At 43.2% G+C, this 18,594-nt stretch overlaps 1 protein-coding gene across 4 annotated transcripts in view; it reads right to left on the bottom strand.

Moving 5' to 3' along the window:
• Window positions 1-1,056: 1,056 nt before the first annotated feature.
• LOC111979750 (oxysterol-binding protein-related protein 1-like) overlaps window positions 1,057-18,594 on the bottom strand; it is a 37,679-nt gene continuing 20,141 nt past the window's right edge. For all 4 annotated transcript variants that reach the window (XM_024010439.1, XM_024010438.1, XM_024010440.1 and 1 more), the window contains 12 exons: window positions 16,147-16,360; window positions 13,085-13,160; window positions 10,865-10,999; window positions 10,621-10,718; window positions 10,236-10,418; window positions 8,501-8,608; window positions 8,202-8,291; window positions 7,959-8,085; window positions 4,940-5,056; window positions 4,133-4,256; window positions 3,918-4,008; window positions 1,057-2,419 (listed from right to left, as the gene is read on the bottom strand). In XM_024010439.1, the coding sequence (XP_023866207.1) occupies window positions 2,317-2,419; window positions 3,918-4,008; window positions 4,133-4,256; window positions 4,940-5,056; window positions 7,959-8,085; window positions 8,202-8,291; window positions 8,501-8,608; window positions 10,236-10,418; window positions 10,621-10,718; window positions 10,865-10,999; window positions 13,085-13,160; window positions 16,147-16,360 (1,466 nt within the window). In that variant the 3' untranslated portion in view covers window positions 1,057-2,316. The remainder of the gene's footprint in view (window positions 2,420-3,917; window positions 4,009-4,132; window positions 4,257-4,939; window positions 5,057-7,958; window positions 8,086-8,201; window positions 8,292-8,500; window positions 8,609-10,235; window positions 10,419-10,620; window positions 10,719-10,864; window positions 11,000-13,084; window positions 13,161-16,146; window positions 16,361-18,594) is intronic.

Genomic DNA, 18,594 nt, shown 5'->3' with positions numbered 1-18,594 from the left:
TCTCATTCATGGTTCCGTGTTGCTTGCCCCGAAGTGAGCATAGAACGCATTTAGCTTGTCTGGTAGGCTCGCGTCACTAGGCAGCTCGTGGCTGGGTTTCCCTTTGTAATCCGTGATAGCTCTGCCATATCCGACGAGTGTCAGAGATGGCTTAGTAGGATTCAATTTTAGCCCTAACGCTTTTCCTGTTTGATGGCCTGTTGGAGGTCATAGCACGATTTCTTATAAGCGTCCGGATAAGTGTCCCGCTCCTTGAAAGCAGCAGCTCTAGGCTTTAGCTCAGTTCGGATGCTGCCTGTAATCCATGGCTTCTGGTTGAGATATGTACGTATGGTCACTGTGGGGACGACGTCGTCAATGTACTTAATAATGAAGCCAGTGACTGATGTGGTAAACTCCTCAATATTATCAGATGAATCYCGGAACATATTCCAGTCTGTGCTAGAYAAYCAGTCCTGTAGCTTAGCATCCACTTCATCGGACCACTTCCGTATTGAGCCCATCACTGGTACTTCCTGTTTGAGTTTTTGCTTGTAAGCAGGAATCAGGAGGATAGAGTTACTGTCAGATTTGCCAAAGGGAGGGCGAGTCTTGTATTTGTGTGTGTGAAGTAAAGGTGATAAAACAATGTGTCACCTCTAGTTGCACAGGTGACAGGCTGGTAAAAATGTGGTTAAAGGGATTTCAGTTTCCCTGCATTAAAATCACTGGCCACGAGAAGCGCCACCTGGATGTCCATGTTCTTGTTTGCTTATGGCCATATACAGCTCATTGAGTGCAGTCTTAGTGGTAAATATGGTCTGCAGCTAATCAGGAGGTATTCTAATTAGGGTGAGCAAAAACTCAAGACTTCCTTAACATTAGAGATTGCGCACCAGCTGCTGTTAACACAGAGACACACCTCCGCCCTAGCCTTACCCACATGAGGAATCACTAGGCCTACCTTCACCCATGTTAGTATTATGCGGGGAATTCAGTCCACAACTTACATAATGCTACAAGGATACACAGTGAGTGAGGGTGGTGGCAATAAGAAACGACACAAACACCCTAAGGTAACATTACGTTTTTATTTAGCAACAATAGAAATGATCTTTATTCTGTAATGTGCTATACACAAAGTGAGAGTAGCCCCTAGGAAAAAACGTGCATTCAGAGGGGGCGATAGGCCCAGTCTACTGTACTGCCATGTATTACATGATAATCCTACCTACCTACCAATTTACAGAGGTTACAGCAGCAGCTATTCACAACCAAGGAGATGAATACTATGCAGTGCATGAGTGTGTTGAACAGTGGCTGTCTCCCACATGGCACCCTATTCCCCCATAGGGCTCAAGTCAAAAGTAGTGTGCTATGTAGGAAATAGGGTGTCATTTGGACACAGCCTTACTGTGTGTCTGTGGGTGTAGTGCAGCTAATGCATAGTCAAAGTGGTGCATGTGCTGTATGTGTATTCAGTGTGCGAGGGCTGCCTCTCAGAATATCCTGAATTACATTTTTACTATAGAGGAAACTTCTGCATACAGATAAATATATCTTCACAGAGAGCCAAGTGGTCAAACTTGGGTTAAATAAGTTCTCTCAAGTGTCATTGAAGAAAGCCATACTTCTAAGTACAGTAGTTATTCTCCTCTATACATAGCATCTTACATTCATAGAGGACTGCATTGTATTASAGCTCAGAAGAATGGAAGACCTCTATCCAATAATATGTACAAACATGTAGAATTTCCCCAGTCATAGTTAGAGAGGTCGAAGCAGATCAAATGTGTCATAATGACAGCTTAGTTTGGTAGCCTATAGCAGCGACCGCAGGAAGTTGGAACACGCCTATTTCACACACTATTTGAAAGCTCTATTTTTCCATAAATTGACACTGTATCAGAACGATAATGTAGCTGCACACATTCGTAAGTAACAGCACTGAGCGCAACGTGTTTTGGAGATGAAGAACATTTCTTGCAACGTGTTTTGGAGACATACTGCATTCAACTCACGCCATTCAAAACACTCCCATTTGTTAAAATGAACGGCAGGTTACACCCTATAGTTTTATTATAATTCTATACACTGGTCAATGACCATAGCTTACAGGCTCATGAGGACTTCACCCTTGTGCTTTGAGTGAGACATAGGCTGCGATAAGAGATAATATTTGGGTACTACTGAATGGTTGTTGCCTTTGCGGTCAGTCAATTCKCAATAATAGCCTTACCATATATAGGACCAGAGCAGGTCTGATGTTCCAGCCTGAATATGAGAAACAGCAGAGACAGTTGAGTTGTGTACAGATAGAGATGTGTGTCTTGTAGGTCAGTAAATATCAGGCAGCAGGGAGTAGTTCCGTTCCCAGTAGCCATTGGAGTAGAGCCAGTCCTGAGCTTTGATGTGGGGGTTGGAGCCTTGGTGGAACCACCTATATGAGAGTAACGAGAGGAACCGAGTCAGATAAACGGACATAAAATGAGTGTTCAGGCACAGATATATCCAGGCACAGGGTGTTTGACATGATTGTGATAAATACAAAGCCACACAAACAGAATACAGTACAGTTGACTCCTGATCGTGGGGTTTAACAAACCGAGATTCCATTGAAAATGTTATTTTTCTCTATATAGCTTAGGTTTTCGTGAATTCATGCAAACTATAGCATGCAAATATCCAGGAAAGGTGAATTTCACTGCAATTATTTTAGCATATTCAATATGTACTTATCAGGAGTCAACTGTACTCAGGTTGTACAGGTGTATGATCAGTGTTTGAATCAATGCATTTGCTGCAGTTCCAAAGCTGTCTTGAGGAAGCCGGTATAGTGCAGCACTCAAACAGTGAACCACAACAACAACCAAAAGCCACAGCAGACAAGCAGAGCCAAACCTGGGGCCAAGAGCTGGGTTCRTTCTCAATGACAACACAGGGGAAGAGCATAACATAGCACAGGATTACACAAATGGGTGACAATTAGCAAAGCAGATCTAGCATAAGCGCTAGCATACATCCAATGAGAGTAGTGTTGAGCGATTAACAGAAATTGTTGTTTTTTTGTGTTATTTTTTAATGATTTAACCAACATCCGTACAATTATTTGAATTCCATTTGGTAAAATTTTTGCACAGTTTCTCTGGAGATAAATAAGATCAAGCCTGAACTGTGCAATGTAGTAGAGAGTTGTAGTTTCCAACAGGCCAATATTCTATATAGTTTAGCACAGAACATGTGGTAATTAACTACAATGACCATAATCCATTGCGCGCCTACTTGTCTAGCCTGTTAGATTAGTGTGGGGCAGACACGGAYAGAGAAGAGACAGAAGAATGCAAGATCGAGAGGGATAGCGAGCAGTTGCTTAGTGGGGTATCTCTGCCTGAAAATACTGTACATGATCTATACTGTATAATACTGTACATGATCTAAGTGATTGATAGTTGGTTTTCAGCAGTCATAACAGTATGTCTTATTTAATGTACTTTGAAACATTAATAAAATAGTGATTGTGTCAGACAGCATAGGCAGCAGCTCTACAGAGGTGAGATGACTTGGAATGAAATAATAAAGTKATCAAATAAAACAATATCTATGTAACGTAATATACACAACAACTGAAATGTTTTATTAAAGTAAAGTCAATGATGGTTAATAAGTGATGAGCAGTAATGAGCAGTCACTGCCATCATGGGACTTTTTAATTGTTTATTCTGTGTTACAGCATTCAACCCACATAATACATAGTGCATTTATTGTAAAATTAGTTATAATCGAAACCCGAAATTGMAAACCGTGATKATTTTTTAAATAATCGAATGGAAACCYAACCGACCTCAAAAAGCACTAATTGTTCAGCACTAAATGAGAGTGTTGCACAGCAGAATCAGAGGGGAGTTCCATGGCGGAAGAGAGAAAACCCAATCACTCACCTTGTTTTCCATTCCTCTGTTGATTTGGAGCGATTTTTCCGGGCCAGTCTTTGTTTCTCCTCTACCCTCTTCTTCTCTGCACTTGCCAAATCTGACAAAACACAGAAATATTTCAACATATCAAAATATTTTGATTCATTGAAAAAATGCTTGTTGAATTGCTGGACACCAGATGTGGATCATTGACAACAACACGATGCTCTATATAACTATACCCATGTCTCCTTTCTCCATGGCTCTGATGTCAGGTCTGAGTCGACAGTCTGTGGGGGGCAGGACCCCCTTCATGCCCTCCTCCAGCTCATTCAGCTGCATGGCAAACGTGGAGAAGGCGTAGAACTACCAAAGAGAGAAAGGGGGAAGGGTCTACAAATCAATGACTGACAACCAGTTCAATCACTCAAGAAGGTTAAAAATATCAACAGTAAATCCAGATATCTGCCTCTTAGTAATTCCTCCAATACAGTACTCTCTCATCCCTGTGATCCCTGCAGTTGTCTGGTCGGGGAGCTATCCTCCAGACCTGTTTTCCTCCCCTTCCGCTCGCTCACCTCTCCCCCAACCCCTGCATCTCCTTGACCCCGACCCCCTGCCTCTCCTCTCCCCTCTCACCTGCCTCCCTCTCCCCTCTCACCTGCCTCTCTCTCCCCTCTCACCTGCCTCTCCTCTCCCCTCTCACCTGCCTCTCCTCTCCCCTCTCACCTGCCTCTCCACCTGCCTCTCCTCTCTCACCTGCTCTCCTCTCCCTCTCACCTGCTCCTCTCCCCTCTCACCTGCCTCTCCTCTCCCCTCTCACCTGCCTCTCCCTCCCCCTCTCACCTGCCTCTTCCTCTCCCTCTCACCTGCCTCTCCTCTCCCCTCTCACCTGCCTCTCCTCTCCCCTCTCACCTGCCTCTCCTCTCCCCTCTACCTGCCTCTCCTCTCCCCTCTCACCTGCCTCTCCTCTCCCCTCTCACCTGCCTCTCCTCTCCTCTCACCTGCCTCTCCTCTCCCCTCTCACCTGCCTCTCCTCCCCTACTCACCTCTGCAGAGTTGTCTGGTCGGGGGGCTATCCTCCAGATGAGCTCACTTCCTGGGATGACCTGGACCGTGTCTCCATCAGGCAGGGGCATCTCCTCTGGCTCTTCGTCTACACTGGTCTGGAGGGACAGACAGGGGGACACACGCAACCTTAAAACAGGTATGGCTTACAGTAGCTACTTATTGGGTCATATCAAGGGTCCTCACTCCAAAACYAGTGTAAAGATTTCTTAAATAAATCAAATCAAATGTTATTTGTCACATGCACCGAATACAACAGGTGTAGACCTTACAGTGAAATGCTTACTTACAAGTCCTTAACCAACAATGCAGTTAAGGAAAATACCCCCCCCCCCCCAGAGGGAAAGTAACAAATAATTAAAGAGCAGCAGTAAAATAACAATAGCGAAACTATATACAGGGGGTACCGGTACAGAGTCAATGTGCGGGGGCACCGGTTAGTCAAGGTAATTGAGGTAATATGTACATGTAGGTAGTGTTATTAAAGTGACTATGCATAGATAATAACAGAGAGCAGCATAAGAGGGGGGGCAATGCAAARAGCCTGGGTAGCCATTTGATTAGCTGTTCAGGAGTCTTATGGCTTGGAGGTTGAAGCTGTTTAGAAGCCTCTTGGACCTAGACTTTGCGCTCCGGTACTGCTTGCTGTGTGGTAGCAGAGAGAACAGTCTATGACTAAGGTGGCTGGAGTCTTTGACAATTTTTAGGGCCTTCCTGACACCGCCTGGTATAGAGGTCCTGGATGGCAGGAAGCTTGGCCCCAGTGATGTACTGGGCCGTACGCACTACCCTCTGTAGTGCCTTGCTGTCAGAGGCCGAGCAGTTGCCATACCAGGCAGTGATGCACCCCGTCAGGATGCTCTTGATGGTGCAGCTGTAGAACCTTTTGAAGATCTGAGGACCCATGACAAATCTTTTCAGTCTCCTGAGTTGCAATAGGTTTTGTCATGCCCTCTTCACGACTGTCATGGTGTGCTTGGACCATGTTAGTGTGTTGGTAATGTGGAGGCCAAMGAACTTAAAGCTCTCAACCTTCTCCACTACAGCCCCGTCGATGAGAATGGGGGCGTGCTCAGTCCTGCTTTTCCTGTAGTCCACAATAATCTTCCCTTTTGTCTTGATCACGTTGAGGGAGAGGTTGTTGTCCTTGCACCACACGGTCAGGTCTCTGACTTCCTCCCCATAGGCTGTCTCGTCATTGTCGGTGATCAGGCCTACCACTGTTGTGTCATCAGCAAACTTAATGACGGTGTTGTCGTGCCTGGCCGTGCAGTCATGAGTGAACAGGGAGTACAGGAGGGGACTGAGGACGCACCCCTGAGGGGCCCCCATGTTGAGGATCAGCGTGGCGGATGTGTTGTTACCAACCCTTACCACCTGGGGGCGGCCCGTCAGGAAGTCCAGGATCCAGTTGCAGAGGGAGGCGTTTAGTCCCAGGGTCCTTAGCTTAGTGATGAGCTTTGAGGGCACTATGGTGTTGAACCCTGTGCTGTAGTCAATTAATAGCATTCTCACATAGGTGTTCCTTTTGTCCAGTTGTGAAAGGGCAGTGTGGAGTATRTGTTGGGTCGGTATGCAAATTGGAGTGGGTCTAGGGTTTCTGGGATAATGGTGTTGTGAACCATGACCAGCCTTTCAAAGCACTTCATGGCTACAGACGTGAGTGCTACGCGTCGGTAGTCATTTAAGCAGGTTAAGCAGGTGTTCTTGAGCACAGGGACTAGGGTGGTCTGCTTGAAACATAGAATTAGGAGGATAGAATTATGCTCAGATTAGATATCGTGCACCAGCTTGTTTGTTTACAAATATACTTAGACCGCCACCCCTTGTCTTACCAGAGGCTGCTGTTCTATCCTGCCGGTACAGTGTATAACCCGCCAGCTGTATGTTATTCACGTCGTCGTTCAGCCACGACTCGGTGAAACATAAGATATTACAGTTTTTAATGTCCCGTTGGTAGGGTATACGTGCTTTTAGTTCGTCCATTTTATTATCCAGTGATTGTACGTTGGCCAATAGTACCGATGGCAACGGCAGATTAGCCACTCGTCGCCTAATCSTCACAAGGCACCCCGATCTCCTTCTGCGAAACCTCTGTCTCTTTCTCCTGCAAATGACGGGGATGAGGTCCTGTTCAGGTGTCTGGAGTAAATCTCTCTCGTCCATCTCATTAAAGAAAAATTCTTCATTCAATTCAAGGTGAGTAATCGTAGTTCTAATGTCCAGAAGCTCTTTTCGGTCATAAGAGACGGTAGCAGAAACATTATGTACAAAATAAGTTACAAACAATGTAAAAAAACAAACAAAATAGTACGGTTGGTTAAGAGCCCATAAAACGGCAGCCACCCCCTCCGGCACCATTATCGTCACTCAGCACTCATCATGAGCATGGAGCAAAATTATACATTTTGTGCCGTATTTTCATGGTGCGAAAGCGTGCAACATTTTCCAGGCAACTATTTAAGTATTGGTCAGTTTACTAAACTCTAGTCAAATAACCACCTCATTATCATATACTTTGTTGAAYAAAAGTTTCAAATTAAATCATGCTGACAGATTAAAATGAGGTTTATTTAATTTTTGCACCTAACACTTTGCTTTAGGGAAAACACTAAGGGGATGTGGCTGACGTGCAAACCGATATTGAAATGTCAAATTGGTTAGATAAGGTTGAGGGTTAGGGTTAAGGTTAGGAGTTTGGTTAAGGTAAGGATCCGTTATAGATTTAGTCTATGGGCGGCAAGTAGCCTAGTGGTCTATGGGCGGCAGGTAGTCTAGTGGTTAGAGCGTTGGACTAGTAACCGAAAGGTTGCAAGATCGAATCCCCGAGCTGACAAGGTAAAAATCTGTCGTTCTGCCACTGTTCCTAGTCATTGAAAATAAGAATTTGTTCTTAACTGACTTGCCTAGTTGCTTATTTTACTCAGCAAAGGATATGATAGTTACATAACCACCCTTGTTTTGCATTTGGAATATTTTTGATTAGTGAGCATACAGTACCTGCTTGTTGCTTTTCTTCTCCTCTGAGTTCTTCTTGTCAGATTTCTTGTGAGCATCAAAGGTGGCGGCGTCCACAGTGTATAAGCACTCAGTCCATTTACCGTATATGGCACAGAGCTTCTTTTTGCTGCACGCASACAGACACACAGTCAAAATGAGCGGTTCGGCTTTTCTGATTGCTAACATATAAATCATCTTGATACAGTAAAACAGTTGGTGGAAAAAAATGTAACAAGCAAGTACCTTTTATCCAGAATATAGCCCTCCACTTTGTGCAGCTCCTTGCCAAACATACCACATGGTTTGAACGTCAGGCTGCATCTCTCGCCGGTCCTGTCACCGAAAGACAAGCCTTATAGTTACATATTCTCTTTCACTATTCCCCACAGCCAGACAATGCTTTCAAACAACCACCATTTTGCTGCTCAGTCTGTCGGCTTTGCAAAGGCAAGTAACTGTCCCAGTTCTGTTACATTGCTCAATCAACTGGAAACAAACGTGGATCCAGACTACTGCACACACGGCGAGGGAGTCTCCCTTACTTGTGGTTGATCACTTCCACATTGCCATACTGCTCGATCCACAGCTGGCCCACGATGATGTTGTGGACACAGCAGGTGGGGTTTGTCCAGGTGTACGCTTCATTATATCTGCAGAGAAAGAGAGAACATGTCACAGCAGATCACCAACTACGTCAACTTCGAGATGCCAACTCATACCAAACTACTTCACGGAGATTCAAATGTCCTTCAAACTTCAACATGAATTAATTAGTTTCATCCAGGCTTCAGAAAAAAGCTCCCAGAATAGCTCTATTGCTAGAATATACACTACTGTTCAAAAGTTTGGGGTCACTTGGAAATGTCCTTTGCTTTTGATTTTTTTAAATTAAAATTCTCCATTAAAATAACATCAAATTGATCAGAAGTACAGTGTACACATTGTTAATGTTGTAAATGTGTTAGCTAATCCAAGTTTATAATTTTAAAAGGCTAATTGATCATTAGAAAACCCTTTTGCAATTGTTAGCACAGCTGAAAACTATTAAAGAAGCAACAAAACTGGCCTTCTTTAGACTAGTTGAGTATTTGGCGCATCAGCATTTGTGGGTTCGATTATAGGCTCAAAATGGCCAGAAACAAAGACCTTTCTTCTGAAACTTGTCAGTCTATTCTTGTTCTGAGAAATGAAGGCTAATCCATGCGAGAAATTGCAAAGAAACTGAAGATCTTGTACAACGCTGTGTACTACTCCCTTCACAGAACAATGCAAACTGTCTCTAACCAGAATAGAAAGAGGAGTGGGAGGCCCAGGTGCACAACTGAGCAAGTGGACTAATCTATGGATTTATGAATGGATGAATGGAATTCCACATGAATGGAATACAGATATGCATCTGTTGGTCACAGATACCTTAAAAAAGTCAGGGCGTGGATCAGATAACCAGTCAGTATCTGGTGTGACCACCATTTGACACATCTCTTTTGCATAGAGTTGATCATGCTGTTGTTTGTGGCCTGTGGAACACTGTCCCACTCCTCTTCAATGGCTGTGTGAAGTTGCTGGATATTGGCGGGAACTAGAACACGCTGTTGTACACGTCGATCCAGAGCGTCCCAAACATACTCAATGAGTGACATGTCTGGTGAGTATGCAGGGCATGGAAGAACTGTGACATTTTCAGCTTCGAGGAATTGTGTACAGATCCTTTCGACATGGAGCTGTGCATTATCATGCTGAAACATGAGGTGATGGCGGCAGATGAATGGCACGACAATGGGCCTCAGGATCTCGTCACAATGCAATTGTGTTCGTTGTTTGTAACTTATGTCTGCCAAATTCTCAAAAACGACATTGGGGTAGAGAAATTAACATTAAATGATCTGCCAACAGCTCTGGTGGACATTCCTGCAGTTAGCATGCCAATTGCACGCTCGTTCAAAACATCTGTGGCATTGTGCTGTGTGACAAAACTGCACATTTCAGAGTGGCCTTTTATTGTCCCCAGCATAAGGTGCACCAGTGTAATGATCATGCTGTTTAATCAGCTTCTTGATATGCCACACCTGTCTGGTGGATGCATTATCTTGGCAAAGGAGAAATGCTCATTAAAAAAGATGTTAACAAATTTGTGTAAAAAAATTCAGAGAAATAAGCTTTTTGTGTGTATGGAACATTTCAGCTCATGAAACAGGGGACCAACACGTTACATGTTGGGTTTATATTTTTGTTCCGTGTACATGTACACTGTGGAGGGAATCTCATCTCCAGACTTACTTGGGCAGCTCCAGGGTGATGATGCCTTTAGGCTCTGCCTCCACACTCTTTCCCCAGAACTTGAGTTTGGGGTAGATGGAGCCGTGGAACAGGAAGTCCTCCTGCAGGCCCTCGGCGTGGAAGGCGCTTACAGGTGGGTGGTGGCTCACCTGCTCCGACATCCACCTGAACCCTAGGTCCTCTCTGAGGGGACAGGAGGGAGGGGGTTAATGGACCATACTTAGCCATCACCTTCCATCTTCAGATGTCTTGAGACATCTGACTTAAGGATTCAAATGTATTTTGGTGACGTCTTGAGTCAAAGTAGTACCACTAGTAGTAACCACCATCTCACAACACATACAGAACAGTCAACCTAAACATCAACTACAGTAATATGTCTAACCTGATCAGCTCATAGGTTTCTCCTAGAAGTGGATTGAAGGGTTTTCCAGTCCTCTCCCACTGTGATGCTACAGCAGACACAGCAAATGCTGCCACACACTGAAACCATCATAGATGATCAGAAATGTGTAACGTCAGTAGCTGTAGATGAGCACAGCCAAAAGAGCATGTACTACAGCGGTGATTGTGAGTGAAAACTCACGTATGTGTCTATACGAGAGAGGATGATGACGTGCGCAAAATACCTTCATCCTCTCCATGGAGTCTGTGGCAGCGTTAGCCTGGTGGATGAGATACGTGTGCTCCATGTACTCTGTCAGCCGCTGAAGAAAACTCAGGGGCTCGTTGAAGATTACTGGCATGGCTATCTTAGACAGCTCCTGGGAGAGGAGAGACAAAGAGGAGAAGAGTCATAGAGAGAGAGAGGTAAGGAAACACACAAGCAAAGAAGTTCATCCACAGCCCACACAGACATACCTGTATTATATTATACAGTAATATCAGACAATGATAGGACATTGGCATTATAGTGATTAGAGAGTGCAATAGACTGAAAGTACTTGAGACAATTACAGGACATTGGTAATAGGGTGGAAGTCCCTATAAAGCTGACATAATTGTGTTTCGATGACAGAGGTGTGAAATAACATCAGCAATAAGCGCTAGTCTAGATCCCAGTCCGGAACACTGTTTGACACCAGTACCGACTGGTCTCTGCAGTGTCAGTAAAAAGGCCCACATTTCATTAGCAACCCTGGGTTAAAACAATGGTTTACCTTGGATCTAACTAATTTAAACCCACAGAGTACACACACATAGTTATGGTAGTTTCTCCATTGCCATCGGTGTCTGCCCCTACACCAGTCTGTGTCCCAAATGGCACCCCATTTCCTATGTAGGGCACTACTTTTTACCGCCCTGGTACCGCCCTTTTTACCGCCCCCATTAGGGCTCTGGTCAAGGGGCCCTAGTCAAAGTATTGCACTGATGCCGTTCCACCAATTCGGTGCCTTGAGAAGTGTAACTTGGTCAACAACAACAAAACTGACATTCTTTCATAAAGAGCACATGTTCAACTTCATAAAAACATGTTTTCCCTTCCCAAGAGGTTAAATCAAATCAAAAACTATAGTAAGTGCCTATTAAGTGCCAAATAAAGTAACAGGGTTGACGATTTCGTCTTAAAATCAGCCATAAATCCCCTTTTGTGATGGGGAATGGAAGCTTGTTGTGTGCAACAGGGACTGAATGCAAGCTTCCAAAACCAATTTTTTTTTTGTTAAAAACATTTCAGGGTTGACGTGTTATGCTCGACCCAGTCAGTTTCCCACCACAAAATGGCCAAAAAGAGAAGAACCAGTTCACCTGCTTTTACACTATGATTTATTTGACTATTAGATGTTCAATGTTTCATTAGAAAAAAATATTTAAAAGAAAAAGTCCAGTTCATGTAACATGGTTGACCTTAAAAATTAGGGACAGACATAAATGATTCACTAATCACATGAAATAATAATCTTCAGAAATGACTGACAAAGCAACAAAATAACTAGGGCTTTACAATGATGGTGAAAACTGGATTTTGGCATTTCAGCATGTCTTTATTCATATTTTAAAATCAGATTTATTGAGTTCTCCATATGGTCTACGGCATTTCATTTAATATAACCGGCTTTTAAAATTCAATATTGGTGTACAATTTATTTTCAAAATATCAAAGGGATGCAAAAGGCACTCTTTTCGTGGAACAACCACACTACATAGAGAATAGGTTGCCATTTGAGCCACAGATGGGAATCATTACACCGTTTTAATTAGGGGAATTACAGGAAGTGTAGAGCTTATATCATCCAATTAAAAATCATCCAGGAAGTGGAAAAAGGGTATTAGAATCCCTACAGACCACTACTGATGACAGGGTCTTTCACATCATAGACCTGTGCTTAGATAGTCACAAATAAATACAAGCTATAACAAGGCAGCTAAATCTCTCCATAGCTACAGTAACTACAGTAACTCATTAGCCGGTAAGTCGGCCCAAGGACACATTCTCAGGTCAGCAGTATTTCCCACTAACACAGCACAAATCCACATTAAAGAAGCGGCAGATTGAACAAAGTGTAAAGAGAAAATACAGAGGGAAAAAAAACAGCAGAAAATACATCTATCCTGTGTGGTTTAGTTGGTAGAGCCATGGTGCTTGCAACGCCAGGGTTGTGGGTTTGATTCCCATGGGGGACCAGTACGCATCTGCTAAATGACAAATGTAAATGTAATGTTTGTGGCTGAATTCTTGGCAGAGAGAAAGGCATGTTTGCTCACGTTTTGGGGGGGTGCAGGAAACAGTGAACTAACATCCTTGTCTTTCTTTGCCCAGCCAGATTCATTTTTATCCAGCTCCTGTGCTTTTGGGTTGTGCCAATGCAGTACCCTTCTTTAAATGAATAATGAGAATGAATTCTCACCATGCCGATGCATTTCTTCAGGATGCTCCAGATGCTGACGTCATTCCTGGAGAACATGGGTGCCGGTAAAGACGTTCTGTCGGATAGAAAAGAAACAGACAAACAATTAGGTCAAATCTAAATGGGGTAATCCCACTGAATATATATGGATGCAGACAGTTAGCCTGGTCCCAGAGAATTGAACGAGCAAAAAAAAAGGACTTTGGTCCTAATTAATGAGGGGTTTAAGCCAGATTCTCTTAGTAGCATATTTCCTATATATAGCTACTTCATAGATAAGGCACGGCTCTCTTCCTGCTATGTCTCAACAATGCTCTAAGGCCAGGCTATCATTAAATCAGATAGTGGTATCATGTTGTTGGTGAGGCGTGTTTACTTTCTAAGTATTTGCAATTAAGCAAGTACCCTTGGTTTTATGTGATGCTCTTGGCCATCTTTGTTCATGGAGAGGAACTGTGTTTGGAATACACAAAAGTAAGCCATTGTTTAGTTATGCAGAGAGTACAGCTGTACATTAACCTTATCTGGAACATCAGTGATGGCTTGACCTACTATTTAGAAACAGAGTAACCTGGCAGCTAATTAGCTAACTGTGTGTTTGCATGTTCCTGTCGGTGTTTGTGTGTGCATTGCGGCCCGCCCGTAGACCAGGTGTGCATGCCTCAGGGAGGCGGTGTGTTTACTTAGCGATAAGCAGTGAAGCAGCTACACACAGCGAACGCAGCAGGAGATGAAGGGAGAGGAAAGAGGAGGCCTGTGGGACTAAATCCTAACCCTTCTCTCTTAACAGTGGAATGAGCAGGCCAATGGAGCATGGTGGAGCAGTACTTCTGCCAGCTCCACAACACGCCATAACATGTTACGCTAAAGAAACTGATTCCTACTTTAACTAGCTACACTTACTCACTTTACAGCTTCATTCAGTTCCCATAGACATCTACATTTTCTCTTGAGTCAAATCAAGCCTTAAATCACATAATCAAGGATTTATCGTACACTTGTGGGATTACACATTGAGGTATCAATTAAAAAAATGAGTTCTCTTTAACATACTGAGGTAGACAATGACTGAATCCCATCTCCTTTATGAGAGCATGTCTGACTGCACCATGATTAATAGTGGGCCCACGAGTGTGAAGCACTGTTGATATCAATTAGCTTATTTGGTTGGAGTGAGTCCAGAATCCTGGAAGGAGATTGGAAGCATTCCAAATGGCACCCTATCCTCAATTTAGTGCACTAGGGAAGAATGGGGTAAGTTGAACCATTTTGTACATTCAGCATCACTCCGTCAAGGGAAATATAGTATAGTTTCAGGTTTCAGTAATCGTATGTACTTGATGCACATGGTATACACCATCCAACGAAATGCTTACTTGCAGGTTCCTTCTCGACAACAAGAAATAATAAAAGATAAGAACAAAGTAAATGGCTCAGTAGAATACATTTTTTTTTTTGCACAAGTATAATACAGGAATGTACAATTTATAGTCCAATTTTTACATGTGTTTGGGGAAGGGGGATTAGGGAGCAAGTGTTTAAATTGTTCAGTATTTAGCTATCATAATAAGTATGGTAGTAGCAGTTGTGATGTGTGTGTAGCATGATGTGTGTGTGTGTGTGTAAGGTGCAGAGAATGTAGTATTCTTTCTAACAAAGATATCTACATATATTTCAGGATGTTGTGCATTCCTGGAAATAATCAGAATTCATTCATCATTACAGTTTTGAAAACATAGCTTGTCCCAAAAACGTGGTCTCTAGGCATAACTTACACCGGTTAAATTAAGCAGCCTTCAAATTGCTGTACTGATTGAAATATTACTACTTTCTTTTTAAAACCATGTCAATCTTAATTTCCCAAACACAAATGCTTTTTGGTCTTTTAATAATTTTAAGCATATTTTATCAGAGGCTTATCAACAAACAAACACTTTATACTTTTTAAACACTTTTAACATAGGCCAGGCCGTGTTGATACCTCATATCCCAGCGATAACGCCTTGCATTACACCTGGGAAGAAAACACTTCAATTTGCTCAACTTGCCATTAGCTCAACTTACCCCAAGGCAAACATTTTGACTATATTAGCCCACACAGCTACAAGGATGCACTTTCATGCTAGGTTTAGGACCTCTCTGAAGCTTATAGAGACCCCAAACTGATGTATGGAACAATCTTAAAATTATTGGTGAAAAACTGTTTCTTGCTTACCACTTTTTCCATGTGGTTTCTTTCTTCACAGACTCCATGAAATGACGACCTCTTCCTAAATATTTGGTCAGATGATTTGTTGTGTGTGTGGTTTACTAGAAACAAGGGTGGCTCAACTTACTCCTTTGGTTCAACTTACCCCAATCTCCCCTACTTTTGACCAGGGCCCATAGGGCTCCCTCATTCCATCACACAACAGAGATGTATCTACACATAGCCAGAGACGCTATAACTCTGAATGACAGTTATAGCGTATAAATAAGCTCCTCATCAATCTTTTACAACACACACACAGCGCACGCGCACCCCTTTCCTCTCACTCAGTATTTCGTGCTCTAAACTGGCAAGCACTAAATTATTCACGGGTCAATTGTTGGATTAAGAAAGAGAGGGCATGCAACCATCCTCGTCCACAGAAATAAAATAAATAGACTGACCAATCTTCAAAAAGCCTTCTGCTCTGACCCAGTGTACCAAGCACCAATAAGCCACTAGCCTGCTGAATCTGAATGACATAACTGTGGATGGAAAAACAAGAGAGACCTGTCTATTGGGCTTGGGTGCCCAAACAAACACAGGAATAAAAACCTAGACGCACAGGGGTATATCACATTATATGCCGTTGGCTCTATTGCATACAGTCATTTCCTACAAAATGTCACGTGATAAAAACACATTTTGAAACAACAAAACAATATAAATAATGATAGAATATACTACAATAAATGAACCGCACAGTTAAAAGCCTTGCTTTAATATGCACTGGAGAAGGGGACAAGAAAATCAAGCAGGAAACCAAGTTGAAAACAAGCTGTTACATCACATATTAACTGCATCCTGACCCCACCTGTGCTTCTTGACTCCGTTGCATTGGGCCGTCTTGTCGCCATGGTTAACCTCCCCAGACATGTCGCAGGCGGGTCCCCTGAGGGTGCTGCTGCTGAACAGAGAGGGCTCTCTCTCCTCTTCCTTCACCTCCCCTTCTTCCTCCTCCTCTTCACACGAGTGTCCGGCCACAGACAGGAAGCCGCTCAGAGAGAGAGAATGCTCGTCGTCGGACTCTGCAGGGGGAGGGGGGTGCCAGGGGCCAGAGACAGAGAGGGAGTCATGTCACCTTTGAGCCTAGCAAAGCAAACCAAAAAAAAATACTTTAGTTCTGCATCCTGCCTTCACACTCCTCCACCCGGTAGTGACTGACAGAACTCCCTCCTCCTCCTCCTCCTCCTCCTCCCTCCCTCCCTCCCTCCCTCCCTCCCTCCCTCCCTGCAACCAGCAAAACCACAACTGGGAGATAGGGTTCCTATGAGAGGCCACAAAGACGTTCCCCTTCCTCTGGGTGCTGTGTCTGCTGTGGTTAGTACAGTACTCTGGCTCCGTCTCTAACTTAGACTGCATGCTACCGCTACTAGGGACAACACAGATAGTAACACCCAGGAAAAAGGGGAGGGGAAACAGAACAAAGAAGAGGAGCTGAGAGACTGTATCATAGAATATTGTATAATAGTTTTTGGAGTGCTTCATTTGAGGCACGGGTTACAGAGCTGATATTACCAATACGTTTTTTTGGGGCATGCCAATAATGCTTTTAATTAAACAATTTAGCTGGCATGATCGGTTATGGGAACAAGCTTCAAAATCTCTCGTAAGTAGAGCAATGGTATTGATAGATGTAGGTCATGTGGCTTCATCCAATAATAACAAACGGACATGATGCATCTTTATTATGTAAACAAACAAGACTGAAGATGTCTAACATGCTGGTCGATTTTCTCTCTCTTACATTGAACGTAAACATGGTATTATAGATGCAGTAAGCAGGGTATATTTATAAGAGTAGAGAGAGTGAAAGCTCTGACCAGTAGATCACTGTGGATGGATGAATGATGCAACAATCCCAGAGAACCAGGGATCACTCTAAAATGCACAAACATACTGTATAGCAAAGCAGCACGCTCCTATTTTAGCCAGCATACAGTATCAATCACTACTCTACTGCAAGGCTCTAGGGTATAGACTACACTGTGCTGGAGCAGCCCACTACAGAGTTCTACATCTATTTCAGTACTAAAGCATTGTTAGCCAAGCATAGAGTAATTACTGTAGCTAACAATTCCATTTAAATCTGGTCATATCATATTCTTAGAGAGGTTTCACTTAACCAGCTCCCTTTGAATTGAGTTGGAATTTTAGAGCCTAGCTACAGCGAGAGATATTTCCGCCTGAAACGAGAGAGAATATTTCTTAAGAAGAAGCGCTAGCTAGCTGTCTCATTAGCCTTGGGATTCATCAGCAGTGGCCATTTTGAGATTGTTACTTCTCTGCAACACTAGTTGTAAGGGCCATTATCCCAACATGGAGACAATTAGCCATTGTAGCAGGTAGCTGATCGTTGGGTAACCAGCCGTGTAACGCAGCGCTGGGATTGGTCATTAGACAGGAAGACATGGAGGGAGGCTGGGGTGGCTGAGGTGCCCTGGGAACCTTCTGGGCACCTCAGCCACCCCGTTAGCATGTGTAGTGAATCATGTTCCGTGCACACGCACACACAGACAGAGACACATACTGATATTGATTCCTGCGTTGTTGGGAAAGATCAAGAATGAAAGGCATTTCACTGTACTTGTGCACGTGACAATAAAAACTTCAAAACTGAAGGAGATGTTTTCGTAAATCTGATACCAAAAGGTTTTTTCCAGCAATTTTTTAAATTTTGCATATACTCTGTAAATTGTTTGAAGCAGTCATTGTGCATAGAGTTCCATGGTTTGTTAAACTTTGAAATCAACGGTTTTTGTTTGGCATACATTTTAAACTGACAAATCGGAGACCGCGTAATTCCATTACCGTGGAATTTCATTTACATCATTATTACATCATTATTACAATATTACAATTATTACATCATTCAGCACATTGCACAATTATCAAGTCAGTCTCTGCAAACTGTATAAAGAAAGAACCAAATAAAGAGTGAAATCTTCCTCAGCCTCAGAGGCTACCGTCTGCTGGAGAGAGATGTGTTGCTGGATCCTAGAGGTGTCTGTGCTGCTGATAAAAATAAACAAGGTGTCTGTAAACCACAGCCTATTCTTCAACACAGAAACAACTCCACAGGGGAAGTGGTTTTCATTACTGACAACAGTGTGGAGGAGCTAAGGTTAGGGAGCCAGGTAGGGTCAATGAACAATTTAGACTGAAGGAATCAAATCAGCTTTATTGTTCAGAGCTGCAGAGCCACGATAGTCAGCCGGCTCATTTTTTATTACAGATTTACAAGGCTCATTTAATTGGTTCT

The sequence above is a fragment of the Salvelinus sp. IW2-2015 genome, linkage group LG19, assembly GCF_002910315.2.
Source record: "Salvelinus sp. IW2-2015 linkage group LG19, ASM291031v2, whole genome shotgun sequence".
NCBI lineage: Eukaryota > Metazoa > Chordata > Actinopteri > Salmoniformes > Salmonidae > Salvelinus > Salvelinus sp. IW2-2015.
This window is presented reverse-complemented; position numbering and strand designations above follow the sequence as displayed.